The 21,869-nt window shown below is 48.7% G+C and overlaps 1 protein-coding gene and 1 long non-coding RNA gene across 3 annotated transcripts in view; one reads left to right on the top strand and one right to left on the bottom strand.

Annotated features, from left to right (window-relative positions):
* The window catches only part of LOC117801136, a 107,786-nt gene extending 85,918 nt beyond the window's left edge, over positions 1 to 21,868 (bottom strand). For both annotated transcript variants that reach the window (XR_004623622.1, XR_004623623.1), the window contains exon 1: positions 21,800 to 21,868. This is a non-coding gene — a long non-coding RNA (uncharacterized LOC117801136). The remainder of the gene's footprint in view (positions 1 to 21,799) is intronic.
* IGFBP5 (insulin like growth factor binding protein 5) overlaps positions 19,963 to 21,869 on the top strand; it is an 18,920-nt gene continuing 17,013 nt past the window's right edge. The window contains exon 1 of the mRNA XM_002913676.4: positions 19,963 to 21,075. Within this exon, the coding sequence (XP_002913722.1) occupies positions 20,742 to 21,075 (334 nt within the window). The 5' untranslated portion in view covers positions 19,963 to 20,741. The remainder of the gene's footprint in view (positions 21,076 to 21,869) is intronic.

Raw genomic sequence — 21,869 nt, 5'->3', positions numbered from 1 at the left:
GATGGGGGACGCGGGGTGGGGATTAAGCATATACTTGTCACAGTGAACTCGGAGTCATGCATGGAAGTGTTGAATCACACCTGACGCTAACATAACCCCGTATGTTTACTGGCCTTAAAATCAAAAACTTAATCCTAAAAATAAGTAAACCAATAAAGCGCCTTTCGCTTGACAAGAAGGAAAATTGTGCGGGCCGGTTCCTGATGCCCTCCAAGGGCCTGCTCCAAGGTGGGCATTTCACAAACTTCTGTCTCCCCTGAGAAAGGGGACAGAGAAAGGGACTAGGAAAAACCATCTCTTGAAACCTTGGGGAGATGAGAGGAAGGGGAAAAGAAGGAACACTACATCAAAAACTAATGAGGCACTGTATGGTGACTAACGTCACATAATAAAAAAATTTTTTTAAATTAAAAAAGAAGGAGCCCTAATGAGGGGCTTGCCACGGACAGCTCATCAGGAAAAGCAAGCACAGGACCTGGAGCTGCAAGCTCTTCCACTCGCTGCTTAGTGACACCGCGAACGTCAGTGTCACTTCCCGGAGCCTCGCTTGAGTCATCTGTCCTATGAGATTGTTATGACGATCGCACCATTTTATTCTGCACAACAGGCATATAGTAAGTGATTGATACACGTCAGCTCGTATTAGAGGCCCGTTCCATTTAGAAAGGATTTATTAAGTTTTACTACGTATCAGGCGGACAAGGAGCAGCTGGGGCTCTTAATAAGTTTGCGGTCTGCTGGGGGTCCCCAGGCCCGTGCCTGTGGGGCATGTGGGGCAGACCAGAGAGTCGTGGGCCTCCCCGGGCTCCCTGAGTGATAAACAAAGGGTTTCTGGGGAGCAGGCTTGCCTGGCAGGCCACTTGGAAGGGGCTAGTCAGTGCTAAGGAAGGCGATCAAAAAAGTTTGGTCTGACCTCCCCAGCCACAAGGTCGCCGTCTAGAAGGGACACACTGCCCCGTGGCTGGTGTAAAATCATCAGTAAAATAACCCATATAGCAGCGGCCCCACTAGCATCAGTTACTCTTACTATTATTAAGAGCCCAAGCTTTGGAATCCTACAATTCACTCCAGCCCTTGCGGGGCACGTCCAAGCAGTCTGACTTTGGGTGTGTAGCTTAAATTCACTCAGGATCGGGGCTCGTCCCTGCCATAGGAACGGCTATCCCTCTTTGCAGCAGGGTAGCTCTGACGACAAGGGACATCCATCGATGGTAGTGCCTGGGGCGCGGTGCAGACTCTCAGTCAAGGGCAGCCAAGGCTCTGCTCATTGACCAGGCCTCTCACATCCAGGGAAAATCAGGTGACACCGAAGAATCTTCCTGCTTCCCCGTGACCTCTGACACCCACCTGGCTGCCCCGCTCAGGAGCGACGGTGAAGGCACTGAGCTCTTGCTGGCGCCAGACACGGCCAACTGGGTAAGCAGGAGAGGAGCAATTACCCCGGCAGGAGCCCCGCCTGCCCAATACCCGCAGGGCCCTCTGCTGCCCCTGCAGCTGCCTCCAGGCAGCCTCGTGGGCTGTGCCTCCACCTCCAGGGGCCACACTACCAGTTCCAGCTGCAAGTTCTCGCTGGCACGGAGCCTCAGTCCTTGCTCTGGGTGGGGCCGGAAGGCAGGTATGCCCTGTCCGTCAGCAAAACCCACGTGGTCTCCTGCAGGAGCAGTAATAATAGAAGCTTCTATCTCTGCTCCTCATGCGCCAGGGGCTGTCCCGGGCAACCTCCTGAAGGCAGTGTATTACCTTATACCCATTTGCCAGAGGAGGAAATGGAGACACAGACTAATGAAGTGACTAGCTGCAAGTTGCTCAAGGAGGAAGCAGACCATCAGGATTGACATCCAGCCATCTGACTGTGGAGGCCACTCGTGCACACTACCTGTGGACCCAGAGTCACAGAAGTCGCCCTCCTTGATGGCCAGGGACCCTGCAACGTGGCGAGGAGGCAGAGGCCGGTACGGTGCTCCCTGAGACCACGAGAGGATCCCTGCCTGGAAGGAACCAACCGGACTGCACTTGCCCTACTGGGGTCTGGCCCCCACCCTCCTCCCTCAGGACCCTCTGCACTGGTCCCCCAAGACCTCTGCCAAATTGGCTCCCAGATCACTGGCGGAGGGAATCCTGCTTCAACCAGGTCCTCCCCGGCACCTCCAGGCCAGCCCGAGGCAGAAGGCTTCTTGGCCAGCACACCAGCAAGTTTCCAACCCTTCACAAATGCCCTCTGGGTGGGGAGTTGAAATAAAAAGACAGACAGAGGGGGGAGGAGGAGCCACCTGAGAAATGAGCTTTCCCCAAACACTGAGCCAGCCCTACACATCCTGAGGACTGGATTCCAACAAGTTGCAACTCACCAAAACGTCTTCCCCTCCAGCTGCACGGGCTAATTACAAGAGAAAGGTTGAAAGGGAAGGTTCAAGCTTTCCATGACAGTGTGGTTCGCTCTCTTGCTCTCCTTTCTCCCCCTCCCCTATTCCTCCTTCCCCGGTCTCTCTCCTCTTCTTCCCCCGGCTCAGGCTCCTGGCCACGTGATCCTGCAGAGAGGTATGACTGGGCTGGGTGCACTGAGCAGAGACTCTTCCGCTGGAAGGGCCTTCCAGAGGTCATCGAATCGAATCCCTGCCTCCTTACCAAAAAATCTGCTCACCTGTCAGCATCGTTCACAAAAGGGGTAACAAAGGGGAGTCTGTACTGCTCCCTCTCAAGACAGCCTTCAAAGGTAACGTTTATTTCTCTCTGTACAAGTCAATAAATTCTCATGCAAAAGATACAAACACTTAAGATCATCCATTACCCCAGCAACTAGAGATAGCACTTCATCCACAGTTTGCTGTACAGTAAACCCTTGCCATTCCCAAGGATCGTATCTCAAGATCTTCAGGAATCTCAAGATTTAAGAAAACGGATATGTGAAGGGCAATCCCAAGAGCCTTTGCAAAGAGATTCTTACTCTACACCTAAACTCCATCACCGTAGGCTTCAAGAAGGGAGGCCCTAGTTCGAGACTAGGGAATGGATGAGGTACCACCCACTTTACAGATGATGAAACTGAGGCCAAAGGGATGTCTTGGTTTTTCTCTGGTCCTCAGTTAAATGGGAGTCAAAGATGTGGTGAAGAGAAGGGAACTTCTTGGCAGGGTCTGCAGAAAACTGACTAGTGCCTGCTTTGGCCAGGAACTCAGAGGCGCAGGGAAGCCCGCAGGGATCCTGTCCTCCACCTGCACTAACAGGTTGAGTCTCCAGCTTGACCAAACCCAAGTTTTCCAGGATCTGCAACCAGGTGTGTTGGTCTGGGTCTGGGAAGTGAGACGCCGGTGGGGCCGAACAGCCACCCAGTGGCCTAGGTGGCCCTATGCTGAGACAGGGTGTATGCTCCCCGGTAGTAGAGCTGGGACCAGTGTATCCCCAGAGGAGGTCACCAAGGAGAGGGCCAGATGACCCCATTGGCTGTCACAGGAGCAACTGGTTCCAGAGAGCATGTCCTACCCAGGCATTCAGGAAGAGCTTGCCAGGACTAGAAACCTGGGACCAGCCCGCCCCCGCACCCCGTCCCGCACTTAACACTACTTAACTCTGGCCAAGTCCTCTGACAGCTAGCATCAAACACTGGCAAATCTCTCTTGAACAGAAAGATCCAGACACCCCAGCCTGGTGATTGGGCTTACCCCTCCATTCCAGGGCAACCAAAAAGCTCTGGGCAATGCTTTGGAGTTGGTTGCAACCTGTAATGCTGCCCGTCCCTCCCCTTCCTCCTCCAGGATCGAGCCTGGAGCTAAAAGCCCTCACTTGCCACTCCCTGTGCACAGCCCAGAGCCAGCTGTGTATAGTCTTCCGTTCCTAGACCTGCCGCAGACTGACTCATCCCCTGCCAGCTTTCCCTGAGTCCTAGCCCAGAGTCTGTTCTCACCGCACCCACAAAGCCCTTGCTGGATGCCCCTCTTCCTTGTGCTGGAACCTCTAAGAAGAGTCCATTTATTTTTCCCCAACTGTGCCTGAGCTCCTACAGCTTCTGTCTTCATACTTCATCTCCCCAGTGGCTCATCAAGGAGAATAAAGAGGAGTTTAATGAGAACAATTCTAAATAATGATAAAATGAGGAAGGAAAGATCCACACACGACTCTAAGAATCCCAGCTAGCTCGTTCTTCCAAATGACCTAGTGTGGAAATTCAGTGTAGGAGACCAATTGCCCAAGTTTCACGAGGGCCTTCGGAACACTCCAAGGATCTCCAAGTTCTTGGGAAATATTTGGAAATAGAAAATTAATTATTTTGGACTCATTCAAAAGCTAAAAACTAAAACCACTGACATGACTTCTGCACTAGATATCGTTTCCTCCTGAGAATACAGACACACTCTTCCTATTTGCTTTGATACCCATGCTTCTACATGCAAACATGTATGTGTACCACCTCCACACAAACCTGGAGATGCCAGGGATTTGGCCCACCCCACGTGGAGTGATCAGGTAAAAATAAAAACATAGGTCACCCAGTTAAATTTGAATTTCAGAGAAACAACACATTTTAATACAAAGATGTCTCAAATATTGCATGGGACATACTTATACTAAAATCTTTTCATTGTTCATTTGAAACTCTAATTTAACTGGTCATCCTATATTTTATCTAATACCCCTCACCCTAAAGCACCTACCTTAGGTCCCCACAGAAACCCTCTCACCTAGCCCCACACAGGCCCTCTACCATAAACATCAAATTTGATCTCTTGTGACTTCTCCTTATTTTCATATAATCACCTGAAAATTACCAAGATTGAGGGGCGCCTGGGTGGCAGAGCGGTTAAGCGTCTGTCTTCGGCTCAGGGCGTGATCCCAGCGTTATGGGATCGAGCCCCACGTCAGGCTCCTCTGCTATGAGCCTGCTTCTTTCCTCTCCCACTCCCCCTGCTTGTGTTCCCTCTCTCGCTGGCTGTCTCTATCTCTGTCGAATAAATAAATAAAATCTTTAAAAAAAAAAAAAAATTACCAAGATTGAGGATCCAGGGAGGAGCAGGTTATCTGAAGGCCTTTTACCATCTACTTTCCCCCTGATCTCACTCAGGAATATGGTCAGTGACTCAAAGATTAGAGATGTGGGGGTGCTCAAGCTCGTCAAATGTGAGTTTGGTATCCCAAAAGGTTAGTATCACTCTCATTCTAAACTTTCCCTCCGTGACAATACTGGTTTGGATTAAGAAAAGGCTGACAGTCTTGGTTCATGTGAAGAGCTTAATTCCTAAGTGCTAGAGAAAATCAAAGAAGTGGCTTAGCTGCTTTCTAAGGTAACATCACAGAGATGTCCAGGACGGCAGTGGAGCTGTCCTAGCAGATGTATTGTTAAAGGACTAGATGAGTTCTGTGCCTATTTTGAAGGGCCCCTAACCCTGTACTCCATAAACGTGACCATGGCAATGGAGATAGTCCATCTCTAAGTCCTTCCCCTGTTCGTCATCTGGAAAGCTATACCCTGTCCAATTTGATGAGCTCTCTCTCCTTGTGGAGAAGAGTAAAGATCTCCCAAATCCCTGATAGGGCTCCTTGAAACTTCTCCGTTGGGGGCCTTTCTCTGGCTGGGCACGTGTGGACAAGACTCCCTCATGTTTTTGACTCACCCTGCAATGAGCTCTGCCCAAGGCTCAAGTCTCTAGCTGGCAGCTTGGCAGTGAGCCTGTGATCGTTGGGGAAGGAGGTATTCTACTCGGGTTTCTAATGCTGACTTGCCTCAGAGGTCCACACTGCCAGCCAGTCTTCCTCTGAGCTTCAACCTCCAGGCTGGTAGAATGGGTTTACTTAACTAGCTAGATATTGTCAGAAGGACCAAAGAGATGATGTCTGTGAATATATGGTGAATTCCCAGAAGGATAGGGTCAAGTTCTAAAACATAATTCATCTTCCAAGGATAAGATATGGTTTAAAGCTTTCAAACAGATTTTCTATCTCCAGGACATATCCCCTGAGAAAGTCAGAGTCTTTAGGATGCAGAAAGAAGATCTCAGATCTCCAAGAACCCACACAATTTGTAGGAAAAAGAAAGAGCTACAAGGCCTCCAGAGGGAATAAAAAGAATGATGGAAGAAGGGTTCCACCTTCAGCAAGAGGACCCATGTTGGACTCTTCAGGAGCTTGCTAAGAGTGGAAGATCTCTGCTCATGAGAACTGACGAAATAATGAACCCTTATCATGGAGCTTCTTGCGGAATCAACATGCCATAAAAGTACACAATCCCAACACTGTCCAAGGTGGCAGAAGAACACTTCTGTGACAGCACAGCACCCCCACAGTCAGAAAATCCATGGAGATGTTTCAGTGAAAGCTCTTTTGATTGCAAAGAATGGAAACCCTCTCTGACTCGTTGAAGGGGAGAGAGGGGCTATTGACAGGGTATTAGGATTGTCACGGATTCATGGGGAAGACATCATAGCATCCTGGAACAAGAAAGCCAAAAGGCCTTGTGACCGGGGCCGTTCTCATGTGTCTCCTTGCCTATTGGTCGCAGAGCCTCCTCACTGGTGCTGAGTATTTGTTCATCTCGTTGCCCCAGTATCCTAGTCTCCTAAGATTTATCAGCTCCCATGACCACGACCAACTGGTTCTTCCTTATGTGCCTTTCACGCACATTAATGAGAGAGGATCTAATGGGCCCAGCTCACTGGTGAATGAGTCCTGACGCGGTCGGGCATCCTTTCCTGAGTCAATCGCTGTGATAGGGCAGGGAGGGTTCAAGGCAGTGAGCCTCACTACCCATGAGCAGAGGCAGAACAGTCATCGGGGTACCTGGTAAGAAGGGAAAGAATAATACATTGACGGGGTAGCTAAGGCTATCTTTAAAAGAGGACGTACTCTCCCTTATCCACAATGAGTATGATAAACTGGGACTTCAGATCAGTAAGCCTTCAATTTAGTGGGCAGTATGCTAAGAATTTTGCATATGTTACCCTGGTTAGTATTCCCATCAACTCTGCACAGTGGACTAATACTAATTATTCCCATTTTACGGGCAAGGAAAACTGAAGCTCAGAGAGGTCACTCACCAGGTCCCTCAGCTAATGGGTGGAGATGCTGTGGTCCAACCCAGGCCTGCAGGACTCCTGACTAGTGCATTTGTAGACACCATGAACCACAGAACAAGGTTCTTCCTCTGTAAGAGGACTCAAATTAAATGTAGACAACGCAAGGGATTCTTCACCCAAAATCACCCCAAGTGAGGAAGAATGGGAAGGGACAGAAAGACCAAGAGAAAAAATGATGTGTTTTTCCTGAGTAAATAAGGACAAAAGAGTAGAAGAAGGCTGGCCTATCTGAGGATCTTAGGACTGAGGCAAAGGGCAGCAAAGAAAAATGAAATCCAAGGCCATAGAAAAGTACTTACTTTAAAGGAGTGATTTTTTGGTTGTTGTTGTTCTTTGTTCCTCTACCAGAAGTGCCTATTAGAAAAAAAACAACAAAAAAAACCCTGCCGTTGCTCCAGCAACCGACAGAACCAGAGCCCTGCAAGGCCTTTGCCAGGTTGAGAGCTTTTTCTATTCCCCCGACCCCCAACATTTCCATAGTCAAGATGGGGGCAGAGGCTTGCCGAGACACAGCACTCAGAAGATGCGCCAGAAACCCAGACCTCACTTGAACTGGAAAGGAAGCTAAAGAGGCCAGGGGGGAGGGGGGACGGGGGCCACACAATGGGCTCTGCCCAATCCTACCTGAAGACAGTAACAGAGTTTGAGGCCAAAATCAAGTCCTGAAGCTGATCCACACAGAAAGTAAGAGGAAGGGGAACAAAGAGAAATGACCAAAGCTGAAGCACATACCTCTAAAGACCCAGAAACAAACACAGAGACATTCTTACAGAAACGGAAACAGAGACAAGAGAGAGAGGAGGACCGCCCTGTATATCCTCCTGAAAGGCATCTGGATTTCTCAGTGAGAACCTGATTTGGGTCTTTTCCTCATTTTCCATCTGGACTGAATGGTGAAATGCCTGGCACGAGAGATGCCATGAGTCAGCTGCAGATTCAGGCTTGGTCCCTCTGCCCCTCTGCTCTGCTCTTTGCCAGACCACACAGCCTCCCTCCCCTCCTGCCAAGCATGGCTTAGCTCACCATCCAGGTAGCACACTTCAAAGACTTGGGGGTGAGGTGGGCTGGGCTGGGCCAGCCTCGGGATGGGAGCAGATTCCACTCCCAGCCAAAACACTCCTCGTCAGTTCTCTTGAACGCCTTCCGCTCCTCTCACACGCTTGACACTTTGAATAACCCCTGGAAGTTAGAGCTGGAAAACCCAACTGTTCACTGAAGCAGTCTGTCTCTCCTGCATTGCAGGTCTGTGCAGCTTTATGACTATGGGGTTGACCAGATGTCAGCCAATGCCCAAGCATAGCCTGGCATTAATGGAGTTTTTGTGGGTTCTTCCCCGGAGTTGGGCATACTACCCAGGGCAATCAGAGAGACAGGCAGTGCTTACGTGACCAGAAACCACAGGACCTCTATCAGGGTGTGTGGGTTATGGTCACCATTATCAAGGTGTGGTCTGCTTCCTACATCTTCTAAGATACGGCCTTTAGGCCACTTTGTATCAATTACACGCGTCTGATCTCCCATAGAAAACTATAAAGATCTCTGCAATCAAGAAACACACTCATCTTGGGGCACCTGGGTGGCTCAGTCGTTAAGCATCTGCCTTCGGCTCAGGGTGTGATCCCAGCGTTATGGGATCGAGCCCCACATCAGGCTCCTCCACTGCGAGCCTGCTTCTTCCTGTCCCACTCCCCCTGCTTATGTTCCCTCTCTCGCTGGCTGTCTCTCTCTCTAATAAATAAATAAAATCTTAAAAAAAAAAAAAAAAGAAAAGAAAAGAAACACTCATCTTTGTGTCCCTTGCAACACAGTGAAGGACAGCGCCTCGTGCTAGAGTGTTCTCATTAAATGTTTGCTGTCTTGAGTTCCCTGGCCGGTAGCCTCCTTTGACTTTTTTTTTTTTTTTTTTTGGAAACACTACAGAACTTGAGAAGCAGGAAAACATCATGTCTCTTCCTTTCTCAAATCTTTTCTCTCCTGACAACTGGGTTTATGCAAGAGATTGAGCACTGGTACAAGGACTCAGAGTCCTATTACTTTACTGGTGGACAACCTGAGGACAAAAATGCCATGGACCTAAAAAATAAAATAAAATGAAAGTTTTTAAAACTGTCATTGACCTGTCAAGCATCATGGTGGGAAGAATTCTAAGATGACCCCCAATGACTCATGTTCTTGTATAAAATCCACCCCCCAACCCCAAGTGCTGGTGGGATATGTAATTTGCTTTTAACCACTAGAATATGGCCAAGGTGATGGGATATCACTTCTGTGATTGTGGTACCTTATATGGCGAAGGTGAAGTGACTTCCCAGATGTAATTAACTTGCAGTCGACTGAGTCTAATTCAAAGACAGATTATCCCAGGGCGAGCCTGAAGTAATCGGGTGAGCTTTCTTTAAGAAAGGGTCTAGGTGATCCCTAGAGTTAGAAATTCAAACCTGCAGAGATGCTTCCCCATACACACCCTCTCTGTCTCTGTTTCTCTCTCTCTCTCTCAGAGCTGGAATAGATACTTTTCTATGTGGGTAGAGGGACTTGGTTTCTGGGTAGGCAAGCAGCCATGTGCCCACCCTGCCCCATCTGTCTCCCAGCAGTCCCCTCTCCCCTCCAGCCCATCCCAGCTGTCTCAAATGTTCATTTCTCGCCAAACATCCCAACCTCTTCCTACCTTGACATAATGACTGGCTCTTGACCTCCTTCAGCAAGATCAAATCAAACAGGTGTCTCCGCCCGCCCTCCCTCCCCCCAGCACCACTGCAGCAGAGGCCTTCCTGCAAAACGGAGTAGACTGCAGGTAGAACTTGACTTCTCCCCCTAAGCCCAGACCGTAGTGCTCTTTTCTGCACAGAGCCTTCCTTCTGGGAGTTCATACCTTTATTATCACATTTGTGTGGATGGTCCCCAGATCTCTCCCAGTAGCCCCGCTCTTCCCAGCCCTGCTGTATTGTCCGTGCTCAGGCTAGATCCCCCTGGACGTACCCTATCCATCTTCTTCTCCCCACTTCTCTTCAGTGCTTCCTCTGCTCAGATCATCTGCCTCCCACCCCATCCTCTCAAATGTCCAGACTCTAGAACCTCAAAGTCATGTATCTTCTACGCGCCCACTTTCCTCAAATATTCCCTTATCGGTCACCAAATTCTTGCTCCATAATATAGAAAAAAATCACCTATCTTCCTACTCAATCATTTGAGAATGTTTGGGTGAATTTTCAGGGTGTGAGAAAGAACCTCCATCAATATGATAGCATACCCAAAGCTGAAGACTTACATTTTCACTGTAGGTTAAAATTCAGTCAGAAATGGAGGGAGTGCGTAGAGCCATGTATCTGGGGCAGGATGGCTGTGGAATAATGGTTGTTTGGGCTGAGGGATGGGCTCATGGGGATTATTACATTCCTCTGTCTACTTTTGTGTATGTTTGAGATTCTACACAATAAAAGTGCTTTTAAATAAAGTTAAATAACTAGTTAAATCTTTAATAGAAAAAAAAAAGTCAGGGAGGGTGAGCCCACAGTTTTAGTTGGCCCCAAATGGTACCCATAGGCTGAAACTGAATTGCTACTTTGCTATTGACCCTCTTGAACCCATGATTCTCTCCAGCCCCCAGGCGGCCTGGATCCTTCCTGCCTCTGGCCAAGGGCTGTGTGCATTTGCGACACAAGTTCTGCAGCCGTGAGGGAACAGCTGAGTAGACAGACGGATACATAGGGACCTCCACGATGCCAGCACTTTATTAGTGCGTTTTCACTCCTTTCTCTTCGGGGCCAGGGGGAGTGGGGGATTGAGTCCGGACACCACCTCAGAGCTTCTTAGCCTATGACAGTTCATCTCTGGGTCTCTAAAATATAGCATTTTCTGTCTATGTTTCACACTCCAGTTCCTGCCTGAGTTCAGGACTCACCCAACTCCTGACATGTTTTCAGAAGAGGAGCCAGCTGATACAGGGGCCACACCTTTGGGGCCTGCACTGGTGGTCTGTGGACACAGAGTCATTGCATCAGGCGAAGGAGGCATCCTTCACACCTTTCCGAGGACCTGATAAAGCCCCTGTACCTTTCCAGGCCTGTGGCTCTTCATTTTGACTTTCAACCAACAGAGCCAATACTGACCTCACTGACTTCTTCCCACTCGGTGTTGGGTCCAATGCATTCCAAACCCCCAGCCCTGGCCAAAGCCAAGCCCCAGGAAGGGTCCAGAGTGGGCTCTGGCTGTCTCCAACACAGGTACCTCCACCTCTTACCCCCACCAACACCCCCGCTGCCCTCTGCCATCTGGCTGGGTTTCTCACTGGCTGCAGGGAGCAAGTGACTATGGAGGATTTAATAATTATCAACAAAGGAAATTAAAATTTGTTTGGTTTCACGACTTTTGCCTTTAATACTTCGGCAATCTAGAAAAGGTAACTGAGGAGAGAGGCTGGCTACTGAGAAATAAAAAAAAAATCAATAAATAGAAAGGAAGAGAGAAACAGACCTCATTCATTTACCCACAAGCAACCCCTGGGTCTGCTAGGTGCCTACTGCTGCCCTAGACCCTGGACAGCACAGTACTGAGCCCCACAGATCGATCACCTGCTCCCGGGGCACGTTCTTTCTAGACACAATCAAGGCCTGGAAAGACAATGAGAACAGAGACGCAGACCTGGCTTTAAGAAATACCCCATGATGGGGCGCCTGGGTGGCTCAGTCATTGGGCATCTGCCTTCGGCTCAGAGCGTGATCCCAGGTTCCTGGGATCGAGCCCCACGTTGGGCTCCTCCGCTGGGAGCCTGCTTCTTCCTCTCCCACTCCCCCTGCTTGTGTTCCCTCTCTCACTGGCTGTCTCTTTCTGTCAAATAAATGAATAAAATCTTAAAAAAAATTTTATATAAAAAAAATACCCCATGAAAAGGTGTTCGGAGAAGGTATTGTGACTAATAACTACCACTTGAGTGTTTCTATGTGGTAAAGGTTGAATAATGTCCCCCCCCCAAACTCATATGTTGAAGGGCTAACCCCAAGTCCCTCACAACTTGAATGTATTTGCAGAGAGGGCCATCCATCGCAGGTGTAATCAGTTAAGACGAGGTCATCCTGGAGTAGAGCGGCCCCTAATCCAATATGACTGGGGTCCTTTTAAAAAGGGAAATTTGGACACAGACACACACATGGGGGTATGTCGTGTGCAGACTGCAGTCAGGCTGCCACAAGCCAAGGAACTACCAGCAGCTACCAGAGAAGCCTGGAACAGATCCTTCCCTGGCAACTTCCAAGGGGGTCGGGCCCTGCTAATACCTTGATCTTGAGCTCCTGGCCTCCTGAATGGTGAGACCATCAACTTCTGTCATTTGGGGACTTTGTCACAGCAGCCCTAGCAAATTAATACACTACAGAATGGTGCCGTGCTAAGTGATTTAGAGATGATCTCATTTAACTATCGTGCCAACCCACTGGTAGGTCCCATGGCCCATTTTACGGAGGAATAAATTGAGCCCGGAGAAGGTTTAGTAACTGGTTCAAGGTTGAGCTGCTTTAATCTGAAGGGACAGTGGTGTTCAAAGCTTGGGGCTCAGGCTGCGTGATGTTTGGAACTGCTGAATCACTATACTGTACACCTATAACGCTGTATGTTAACTATCCTGGAATTTTAAAAAAACTTAAAAATTCATAAAAATAAAGTCATCATCAAAACAAAAATGAGAACAAAGCATGGGGCTCAGGGAAACCTGTCCTCTATGCCCAGTGTCCCCTAACTGGGTAAACTCCACATCTCTCCCCTTAGCCTCGTAATCCTTGTTCCAAATAGATGTCGTCTCTTTGGTTGGCATATGGTGAAGATGCTTCCCTGCCCTGCTTGGGGGCCGCATTGGTGCCTTCACCTGCTCTAAGTGTATACAAATGGAAAAGTCTAGTGAGTCGTGATATTCATGCTGTATGGGTTTACCAGCACCTGCGTTTACCAGCAAATCGGTAACCCCCCTCTCTTGGCCTCATGTCATCTCTGCATGTGACTCCCACACACACCTCCCCACCATCATATTACAGCCTGTTCACGTTCTATTCTTTTTTTTTTTTTTTGAGAAAGAGAGAGAGGGAGCGAGCATGAGGGGGAGGGAGGGGAAGAGGGAGAGGTGGAGAGAATCCCAAGCAGACTCCCCGCAAATGCGGGGCTGGATCCCAGGCCCCTGAGATCATGACTTGAGCCAAAACCAAGAGCCGATGCTTAACGAACTGAGCCACCCAGGCGCCCCTATTCCTGTTCTTTATATTTGCTTGATACGTGTTTTCGTCCAAGGCTGGTCATTCAGCTATGTGCAGACTCCTCACGTCGGCCAGCCATGCACACAACTCTAGAATACACGCCCCATCTTCAAAGGCATGAGAGCCAAGTGGCACCATGTTCACTGTCACTGGGCTCAAGAGTGGATGTGGGCCTGACCCTGAGACAACCCACCGGAGCTGAGTCAGGGGACCCGATGTTGTGTCATGAAAGTCAAGACGTAGTGGGGCCATTTTGTTTTGCAAGTGATTGAAGGGGTTCTCACAGGGAATTTTGATTATACTCGATTTTTGTATTTCAAGCTGACTTTAACCACTACATAAGCCATGACTCCACTGTAGCTTTTAAAAAAAATAGTGAGAGAATTAAATCGGCAAACAGGACATCAAATGTGTACATGCCAAGCTCACAAAACCTGCACTGTAATAGTTAAACCATAATCATGACATGAGTGATTTCTTCTCAGCAAAACATCAACTAAACATCCACACACTAAATTAATGGTATCATTTTGTGTTTTGTTGGGTTTGCAGTTTTGATTGTGCTCATTTACATATTTGTCAGATTTTACAGTAAGAAAAGCTTATGGAGTTTACGCCTTAATATGTACATATTTGGCTTACACTATAATTAACATATTTTAAGTCCAACAAAAGGAGTATATTGGAATTTACTGTTATTTTAGAAGATTTTAAAATACTGTTATTTAAATGATTCATATTTGAGACACAAAGTGTTGACCAGCCTAGTATATAAAGGGACAAAATAGAAACACATCAGCATGGACATTACCAACAGTCAGAATGATGCAGAAATAGAACTAGGTGATTAGAAAAATGCTGGAATATCGAACTTTACATCGGAATCCGGGGATGTACTGTATGGTGATTAACATAATATAATAAAAAAAATCATTAAAAAAAAAAAGAAAAATGATGGAATAATTAGAGGTCAGTAAATGTTTTTCATTCAAGAGTAAGTTAGTAAGGGCCTTCTGTGCTAGGAACTGTCTTGGGGGCTCCTGGCCAAGATGTAAGGAAAGAAGGAAAAGTGGAAATAAGATAAAGATGAGTAAGACCTTAGGTCCTTCAAAACATTCTGTCTAAAGGGAAAGATTAGGTCTCATAGGCCATACTGAGTAAGCACTAACGAGGCTTTCAGAGACGGCCTTGTTCAAGGCTCAAAACAACCCTACAGAGTAGGAAATAAGTCTCCACTCCCCCCCCATTTTACTGGTGAGGACACAAGAGGACCACGTACGATAAATGCTGCTACGTAGCTAGCTAGGTGTCTTTAGGAATCATACACGTGAGTTGAAGAGATCTGTCAAAGTGGATGTGATTTAATTTGGATCTTTAGGAATGACTAGTTCACTAGTCAGAACAGAGGGGAAAAGCATTCTCGTCAGCACAAACAGTTTGTGCAAAGACATGGGAGCATGGAAAGGCATGGTTTCTCTAAGGAATGGCACAAAGGTGTGGATCGGCCCAGCTGAGAACAGTCAGCCAGAGTTTGCTGCTTTGAAGTGGCTCAAGCCCATTCCTCAACTCTGGCAATGGATCAAACCATGTTACTGGACCAAACCTTTCCACACTAGTAGAAAAACAGTCTTTCCTAATGGTTTGGAAACCAGGCTCAACTTTTCCAACCAGTGCCACCCCATATAGTTGCTCAGGTTGTGTACTGCACAGTAAGAGTCCCGTCTGAGTGGTACTATTTACAGCAGGCATCATAGATAGGCACATTTATTATGACAATTTCCTGGAAGGGGGAGTAAAAGTTTCTTGCTCTAACAAAGTCTGTATTTCATAACAATTTTCTGACAAATAAATGCAAAGTGCCTTGAGGAAGGGTATCTTTTTCTAAATCACACAAATGTGCCTTATGGGCTAGTGGTGGTAAGCTAGCTCTTATGGTTTTTTTCCTTGAATTGTAATGGAACCTAGATTCCAGCCATGCACTGTGGTTTCATTTGGCCTTTTCACAGCTCAACTGCATCTGCTTCAAGCAGTTAACATACTCCCTCTCTCCCCCATCCCATGTGATTCCATCTTTCCCTGCATAGCCCAACCCCCTCCCTCCCAGATCTGAATCTACCAACACTGTTTCTTTTTAATCACAACAGATCACTTTTTCTGGTTAATCTCATTTTTCCAAAATTCAAACACACCTCTAAGGCTGTCCATTGTACAAACATGTCAGATCCCATGATCCAAGAAGGCCTCCAACCAGAAACCGTATTTATGGAGCCGTCCCTCTTCTGCCATATCTCTCTGGAATGGTTCCAGAAGCCTTCTCAACATCAATTCTTAAAACTATTAACTTGTATATTGCTCACATAGAAATATAAGTCACTCTGAGTCATACTTGGCACCAGCTCCATCAGAAGTCAGCCCCAGGGTCAGTGTGGACTGTAGTTAAACTGCCACCATAACAAGCACCACTACAAAATTACATCTAAGTAGCTCGTGGTTTCACCCTCAAAATCGTTCTAATTCTGTTCTGTAAGAAACTTCGTGCAAAACCTAGAAAAACACTGTGCAAAAAGGATACAAAGCTCCTTCAAAAGAGTGATTACCCCTGCAGAGGAAAGAGGCAGGGGCTGAAGGGGGGGGCGCAGGGGCGGTGGGGGCGGGGGAGGAGGAGCTGTTCTCTGCAGAGCATGGTTTAACAAAATCTCAAACAAGCATGGCAACATGGTAACTGTTAAATGTGCTGGTGAGTCGAGGCTATCTGTTACACTACCTTCTGCTCTTTGAAGGGTTGAAATATACCATAATTAACATTTAAAAATTTTTAGAGGACGTTTTTTATGCACTTTGGCTGAAGGTCATATTTTAATTATTCTTCAGAGAAGCTTTAGGGTATTCTTTGATGAACCCAAAGTAATCAAGTTCTGACCTGGCCGTACCTGTCTCCAAGGTACAGTGATCACGAATATAGCTGCTGGTGGGACTTGGAAGGTGTCCCACCTGCACTGGATCAGTGCTGTCATGGCAAAGGGAGTGCCAAGGCTGGGGTGATGTACAGAGGACCCACAGGGCATTGATGTGGCCCTCCATCAGTGCCTTTGCTCCCCTGCAGCCCCCACCCCCGTTGCTGAAGACTTCACCAGCTCGGCTTCTTTCCCTTGGAGAGAGGAGGCGTGTTTGAAATGATGTATCTATTCTGCCACCTAGCCTTCAGCCCTGTCACTACAACAGAGCTGCCTTGAGCTATTCTGCAGAGACCTCAGTCTTGCTGAACTTCCCTGATCTGGGAAGGGACTGGAGTGACCAGGTGCTTCATTTCTTAAAGGTGACCATACCTTAGTTTCAGACTAAGATCAAGTGGCAGCATCAGTATGCGCGATGTCTGTTGGTTTCTGGGAAAGGGACTGATGTCAATCTCATAAGATATTTAACACACAGTAATTACTCACTGTAAGGAATGGTTTCAGCAAGTCTGTCTAAGGCAGTGAGGGCGGTAATGCAAAGGAAAAGAATGAAGACAAGACCCTTAACTGACATTGTTCCCTTCCAACCAGAGGAACCCATGATACTTTATGTCCTATTAAAAGTGCAGCTCTCCCAAACCATGTTATCAGGAGTCACCTTCACCTTGAAAATCACTTAGAAACTCAACAGAAAATGATCAAGCTTTATAAAACAAAGACGTTAGCCACCCTTTGAAAAGCTGTCCATATAAAGGCATAAATTTTTTACCCAGGTGCGTTTCTTCAGACTCGGTCTTGATATGCAGTTAGTTTTTTAAATAAGGAATGGGGAGGTGCGATCTCTAGGGGATGAGACACAAGTGGATGATAGTTAACTTCTTACTTCTCCAAGAAAAATGTGGTTGAAAGGCATCAAAACTCGGACATGCCAGGGTGGGAAGCAGAGTTGGGAAGCTCATGGCAGGTAAAGCAAGTCAGCAATAAAGGAGGGAAGGGAACCTGGCCTCTGACATTTGCATCTGGCAGGAATAAATGAGCCCCTCCTAACTAAATTCATTGATGCAAACTATTTTTTTTTCCCCAGAAGCAATCTTCGAAAGGTGGCTGTGAACAGATCTCGGTCTACAGAGTGGAGGAGAGGAGGGAAACAGAATCAAGAGAAGCCCATAGGCACACCCCATAATCCTACTTCTCGTACCAGAACTTCTCCACTATCTTATGTGACCTATGGACTCTTGCAAACAAGCCCATCTGGCCAGCCCTGTCTTTGGACCAAACCACTGTAGACAGCCCCAGGCTACTGAGAATTCTTTCTTTTGTGTTTTCAGAAGCCTACCTGAGGTCCCTGGAAGAGCAGCTCTGTCCTACCAGCCCTCAATCCCTCCTGACTTAAGCTCATTTCTAAGCAGACACGCGGGAATGTTCACTTAACATTTACAGAGCTGCAGATTATGGGCTCTCCACGGCCCCCTGCACCCTACCCCAAGGCCCGGCCCCAGCTACCACCTCCTCCTCCTTCTCTCCACAGGCTTTTCGTCTTCTCCATGAATCATCCCCCTCTTCCTTCTACCTGTCCTCACACATTTTATTTTCCAGCCACTGGAAGTCGGCTAGACAAAAAGACGTGTCACTGGAGGCCGTCTCTCTCAGAATAGAGGGTGGCTGGAACTAGCAACTCATGTTTCTCTGGAAGGAGCACCACAATTTCCCCATTCATCTGAAATGCTACCAGTGTGCTTGGAGTCAGCTTTGCTGCTGGGCTGGTGCCGGAATACGAGCAGGGGTTAGAACACACACCACACACTGTCGGGCCACTCTTCTAGTCTCAACTTGACACAAAAGGGAAAATAACATGATCTCCCTGGTTCCTGAAATATTTCAGCTGAATTTTTGAACGTTAATTCTCCCCCTACCTTTCCAAGCCCCCAGATGGAGGGGAGAGGCGCTGCAAACAGGTCTTTCAGTTTGGGTGGGGGGAATTGTTCGGGGTTGGTTTGTTTTTTTCACTACACACAACCCCTCCCCCCTCTCCCAGCCAACACCTAAAAACCCCTCAAAACCCCTCCAGCAATCCAAACACAAGCACAACTTTCAGCTTTAGCCTTCTTTTAAAATGTGCCTTTCAGCAAATAGATAAGCAAGTCGAAAGATCAGGATCTGGGAATGTTAACAGCCTACAGTGAGGAGCTCCTGAGCCAAACCCGCAGGAGAAATCGTTTCTCAAAAGCAGTCCTACGGAAAGAATTCTTATCATAGATAAGGGTGCAGTCTAGTGGCAAACTTCATGAAATGCAGCCCCTTTTTCCAAAGGAAAGTGAGAGCACTTCTAAAGAGAGGAAGGAAATGTAAAAGGGCTGAATCCCACCCCAGGTCCTCCCAAACCCAGCAGCAAGGACGAGTCATTTCTCTCTGATCCGGCTGTGAAGTCCGCAGCCCAGCCGTGTGGATTTCAGAAACAAAGGGAAATCGCCACCTCCCCTCCTTCAAGACTTTAGCTTTCTTTCATTTTACTAAGGAAAGAAGGGATCCAACAGTGTTTGAAGAGGTTGCCTGAGGTTTCAAATAAAATTAGAATGTCCCTGGTCAGGATCTCTTCAGAGCAAGTCCTATGGCCCCGTCAGCTCTCAGTCCTGAGTGATACCTGTGCCTGCCAGTGAACCCTGTAACAAGGTGCTCCTCTGGTCTGGCACCCATTCCCTCCGGAGATGTGGCCCTATCCAACAGAACTGCTCCAGTAAAAGAATGTGAAGGGAAAGTATCACTCCAATCTGCCTGCCTTGCATCCAAACACCCCACACCAGGACATGTTTGGTCAGCAAGCAAGATTTTCAGACTTAGCATCTCCTGGAAAGTGCTAGTCTCCATAACTCATTGGTCCCTACAATGCTGTTGAAAGGATATCACTTTCCACAAGTACACACAACATAGATACCCACAAGCTTGAGCAAGCGCTCAGGCGTGTATGCATACACACATATACACACACACACACACACACACACACCTTCCCTGGGCCAACAATGGAGCTGAAGGAAAGTGGCCACCTCTTGATCATATGACCAAAGACAGTCACTCCACACTCCACAGGCAAGAGAAATGCTCTTAATTAAATCCCCTTCCCTGAACTTTTAAGGGGGAAAATCCAGTTTTGCTTTTCTTTTTTTTTCTTTTTAATTCAGTTCACTACCCTCAGCTAGCCATCCTACACTAACACTCCCCTTCAAACAAAACACACACACACCCCTCACATAGTTACTTAGACACTAGCAGACAGCCGTTTCCCAAAGCTCGGGGAGAATTTCTTGGGCACTGTATATATCCACTTAGCTAATAAGAAAATGCTTCTCCCTGCAGCCTGGGCCTTGGCTAGTTAAGGGGTGGGAGGGAGGGGGAGACCGAGTTACTCTTCATTGTGTCCATCAGCTCCTCGATTCTCCCTTCCACTCGCCCCCCCCCCGTTGTAGGCCGCCCAGCCCTGTCCCCCAAGCCCCTTTCTTACATTCCGGGGGGAGGGGGGCACTGTTCCGGGAGCGCAGGGGAGCCCCCGTGTGTCTAGAAGGCCTCTCCCCACCCCCACCCCGTGTGAGTTTGTACTGCAAAGCTCCTTGGCATCCTCGCCTGGGCTGGGTGTTGGGGAGCTCAAATAGCAGCTACAAACTGGCTGGCGGCCAGGGGCCGTCTATTTAAAAGCGCCTGCTCCACCGGAGCCCGTAGTCTCTTTGGAAACTTCTGCCGGGGAAAAGAGCTAGGAAAGAGGGGCAAATCGGTGTGGGTTTTTTCTTTTTTTGCTCCTTTTAATTACCCCCTCTTCCGTTTGCACCCTTCTTCGAGCTTCACGCAGAACCTGCGAATTTCGAAGAGGTGGTGGCAGAGTGGGAGCAAAGAGGTGTTAGGGTTTGGGATTTGGGGCTTTTTTTTTTTTTTAATTTCTTGATTTCAACATTTTCCCCCACTCTCGCGGCCACCGCTGCCGCCTCTTACCTGTTCCTGGGCAGCCGCGCGCTGCAGCAGCCGAAGGTTAGAAATGAACAGGGTGCATTTTAGATTTTAAACAAAAATTTTTCAAGACAGACCCTTTTTTCTCCCCCCACCCCCACCCCCTTCTCCTCCACAGCCTCCGAGCTCATTATTCCGGTGGTTGCTTTGGGGTGAACAATTTTTGGCTTTTTCCTCCCTGTAATTCTGAGCAGGTCGGCCCGGGGGGGTTGTTCCTCAGGCTTCCACTCCCTCCGCGTGCACCTGGCGCTTCTCTTTTCCCCCCAACCTGTTGCAAGTCCTTTAATCCTTGCAGTTGGGACTTGCTTGCACGCAACGCAGCCCTCCATCTCTCCCTACGTTTTGCAATTGGTCTGGGGGAGGGCACCTGCTCTACCTGCCAGAAAAAAAATTTTTTTTTAATTTATCCGGGCGCCCTCTTGGCCCCTTTCTCCCTACACTCTCGCTCTCGTGCCCCGCCCCAAGGTAAAGGGGAAGACTCGGAGAAGATGGTGCTCACCGCGGTCCTCCTGCTGCTGGCCTCCTGTGCGGGGCCGGCCCAGGGCCTGGGCTCCTTCGTGCACTGCGAGCCCTGCGACGAGAAAGCCCTCTCCATGTGCCCCCCCAGCCCCCTGGGCTGCGAGCTGGTCAAAGAGCCGGGCTGCGGTTGCTGCATGACTTGCGCCCTGGCCGAGGGGCAGTCATGCGGCGTCTACACTGAGCGCTGCGCCCAGGGGCTGCGCTGCCTCCCCCGGCAGGACGAGGAGAAGCCGCTGCACGCCCTGCTGCACGGCCGCGGGGTTTGCCTCAACGAAAAGAGCTACCGCGAGCAAGCCAAGATCGGTGAGCGCGCTCTGTGTGCCAGTCAGTTACACGGCGCACGGCCGGGGGACACGGGACGGTCTGGCCCTGTGCGCCTGGCCGAGCAAGTGGCTTGGAGCCGGGGTGTAGCCCGGGAGGAGGGCGGGGAGGGTCCTTGCACCTCGGAATTGGAGGCTGGAGGATCCAGCTACCCCGGGCTGCTTTCTTAGCCGAGCCTCTCGCGGCTTTCGCTCCTTCTCCTCGCCCCTACACCCACCCTTCTCCACCCTCCTCCTCCCCCTCCGTCTGAACACGGACTCTGAGCTGTTCTTCGGTCTCCAGATCCAAACCTCAGGTACTCAATTTTCAGTCTGACAACGTGCATGTTACATTATCAACTCCCTCCTCCACCTCCCCACCACCCACCCACCCAATACGGTTTTTTTCTGAACTTGAAAAAAAAAATCTCTTTGTTAAAATACTGCTTTAACTGGGGACCTGGAGAGAGAGGTGTTACCGGTCTTCTGCGGCAATTCCAACTTTGTCCCTCCCAGCCCCTGCCCGTACTCCCCTACAAGCCCGTCCTGGCGTTTTTTTCCCGCTACCCCTACACGCACTCGCGAGCGCACACACAAGCACAAAAACGCTTGAAAGGTAACGCCTTTAGGCTGGGGGCTTAGATGCCCTTCCCACGTGCACACCCATCGCTCTTGACTCGGTGTGATTGTTTGTGGCACATGGTAAAACATACTAAAATGCAAAATACCTTTTTTCCTTCCGGGAAGGGAAAAACTACTTCAGCACGCTCGGGCGGCGGCGGGCAGGTGGGGGCGGTG

This window comes from Ailuropoda melanoleuca, chromosome 2 (genome assembly GCF_002007445.2).
Source record: "Ailuropoda melanoleuca isolate Jingjing chromosome 2, ASM200744v2, whole genome shotgun sequence".
NCBI lineage: Eukaryota > Metazoa > Chordata > Mammalia > Carnivora > Ursidae > Ailuropoda > Ailuropoda melanoleuca.
The sequence above is the reverse complement of the archived record's forward strand: the minus strand, read 5'-3'. Positions and strand labels throughout refer to the sequence as shown.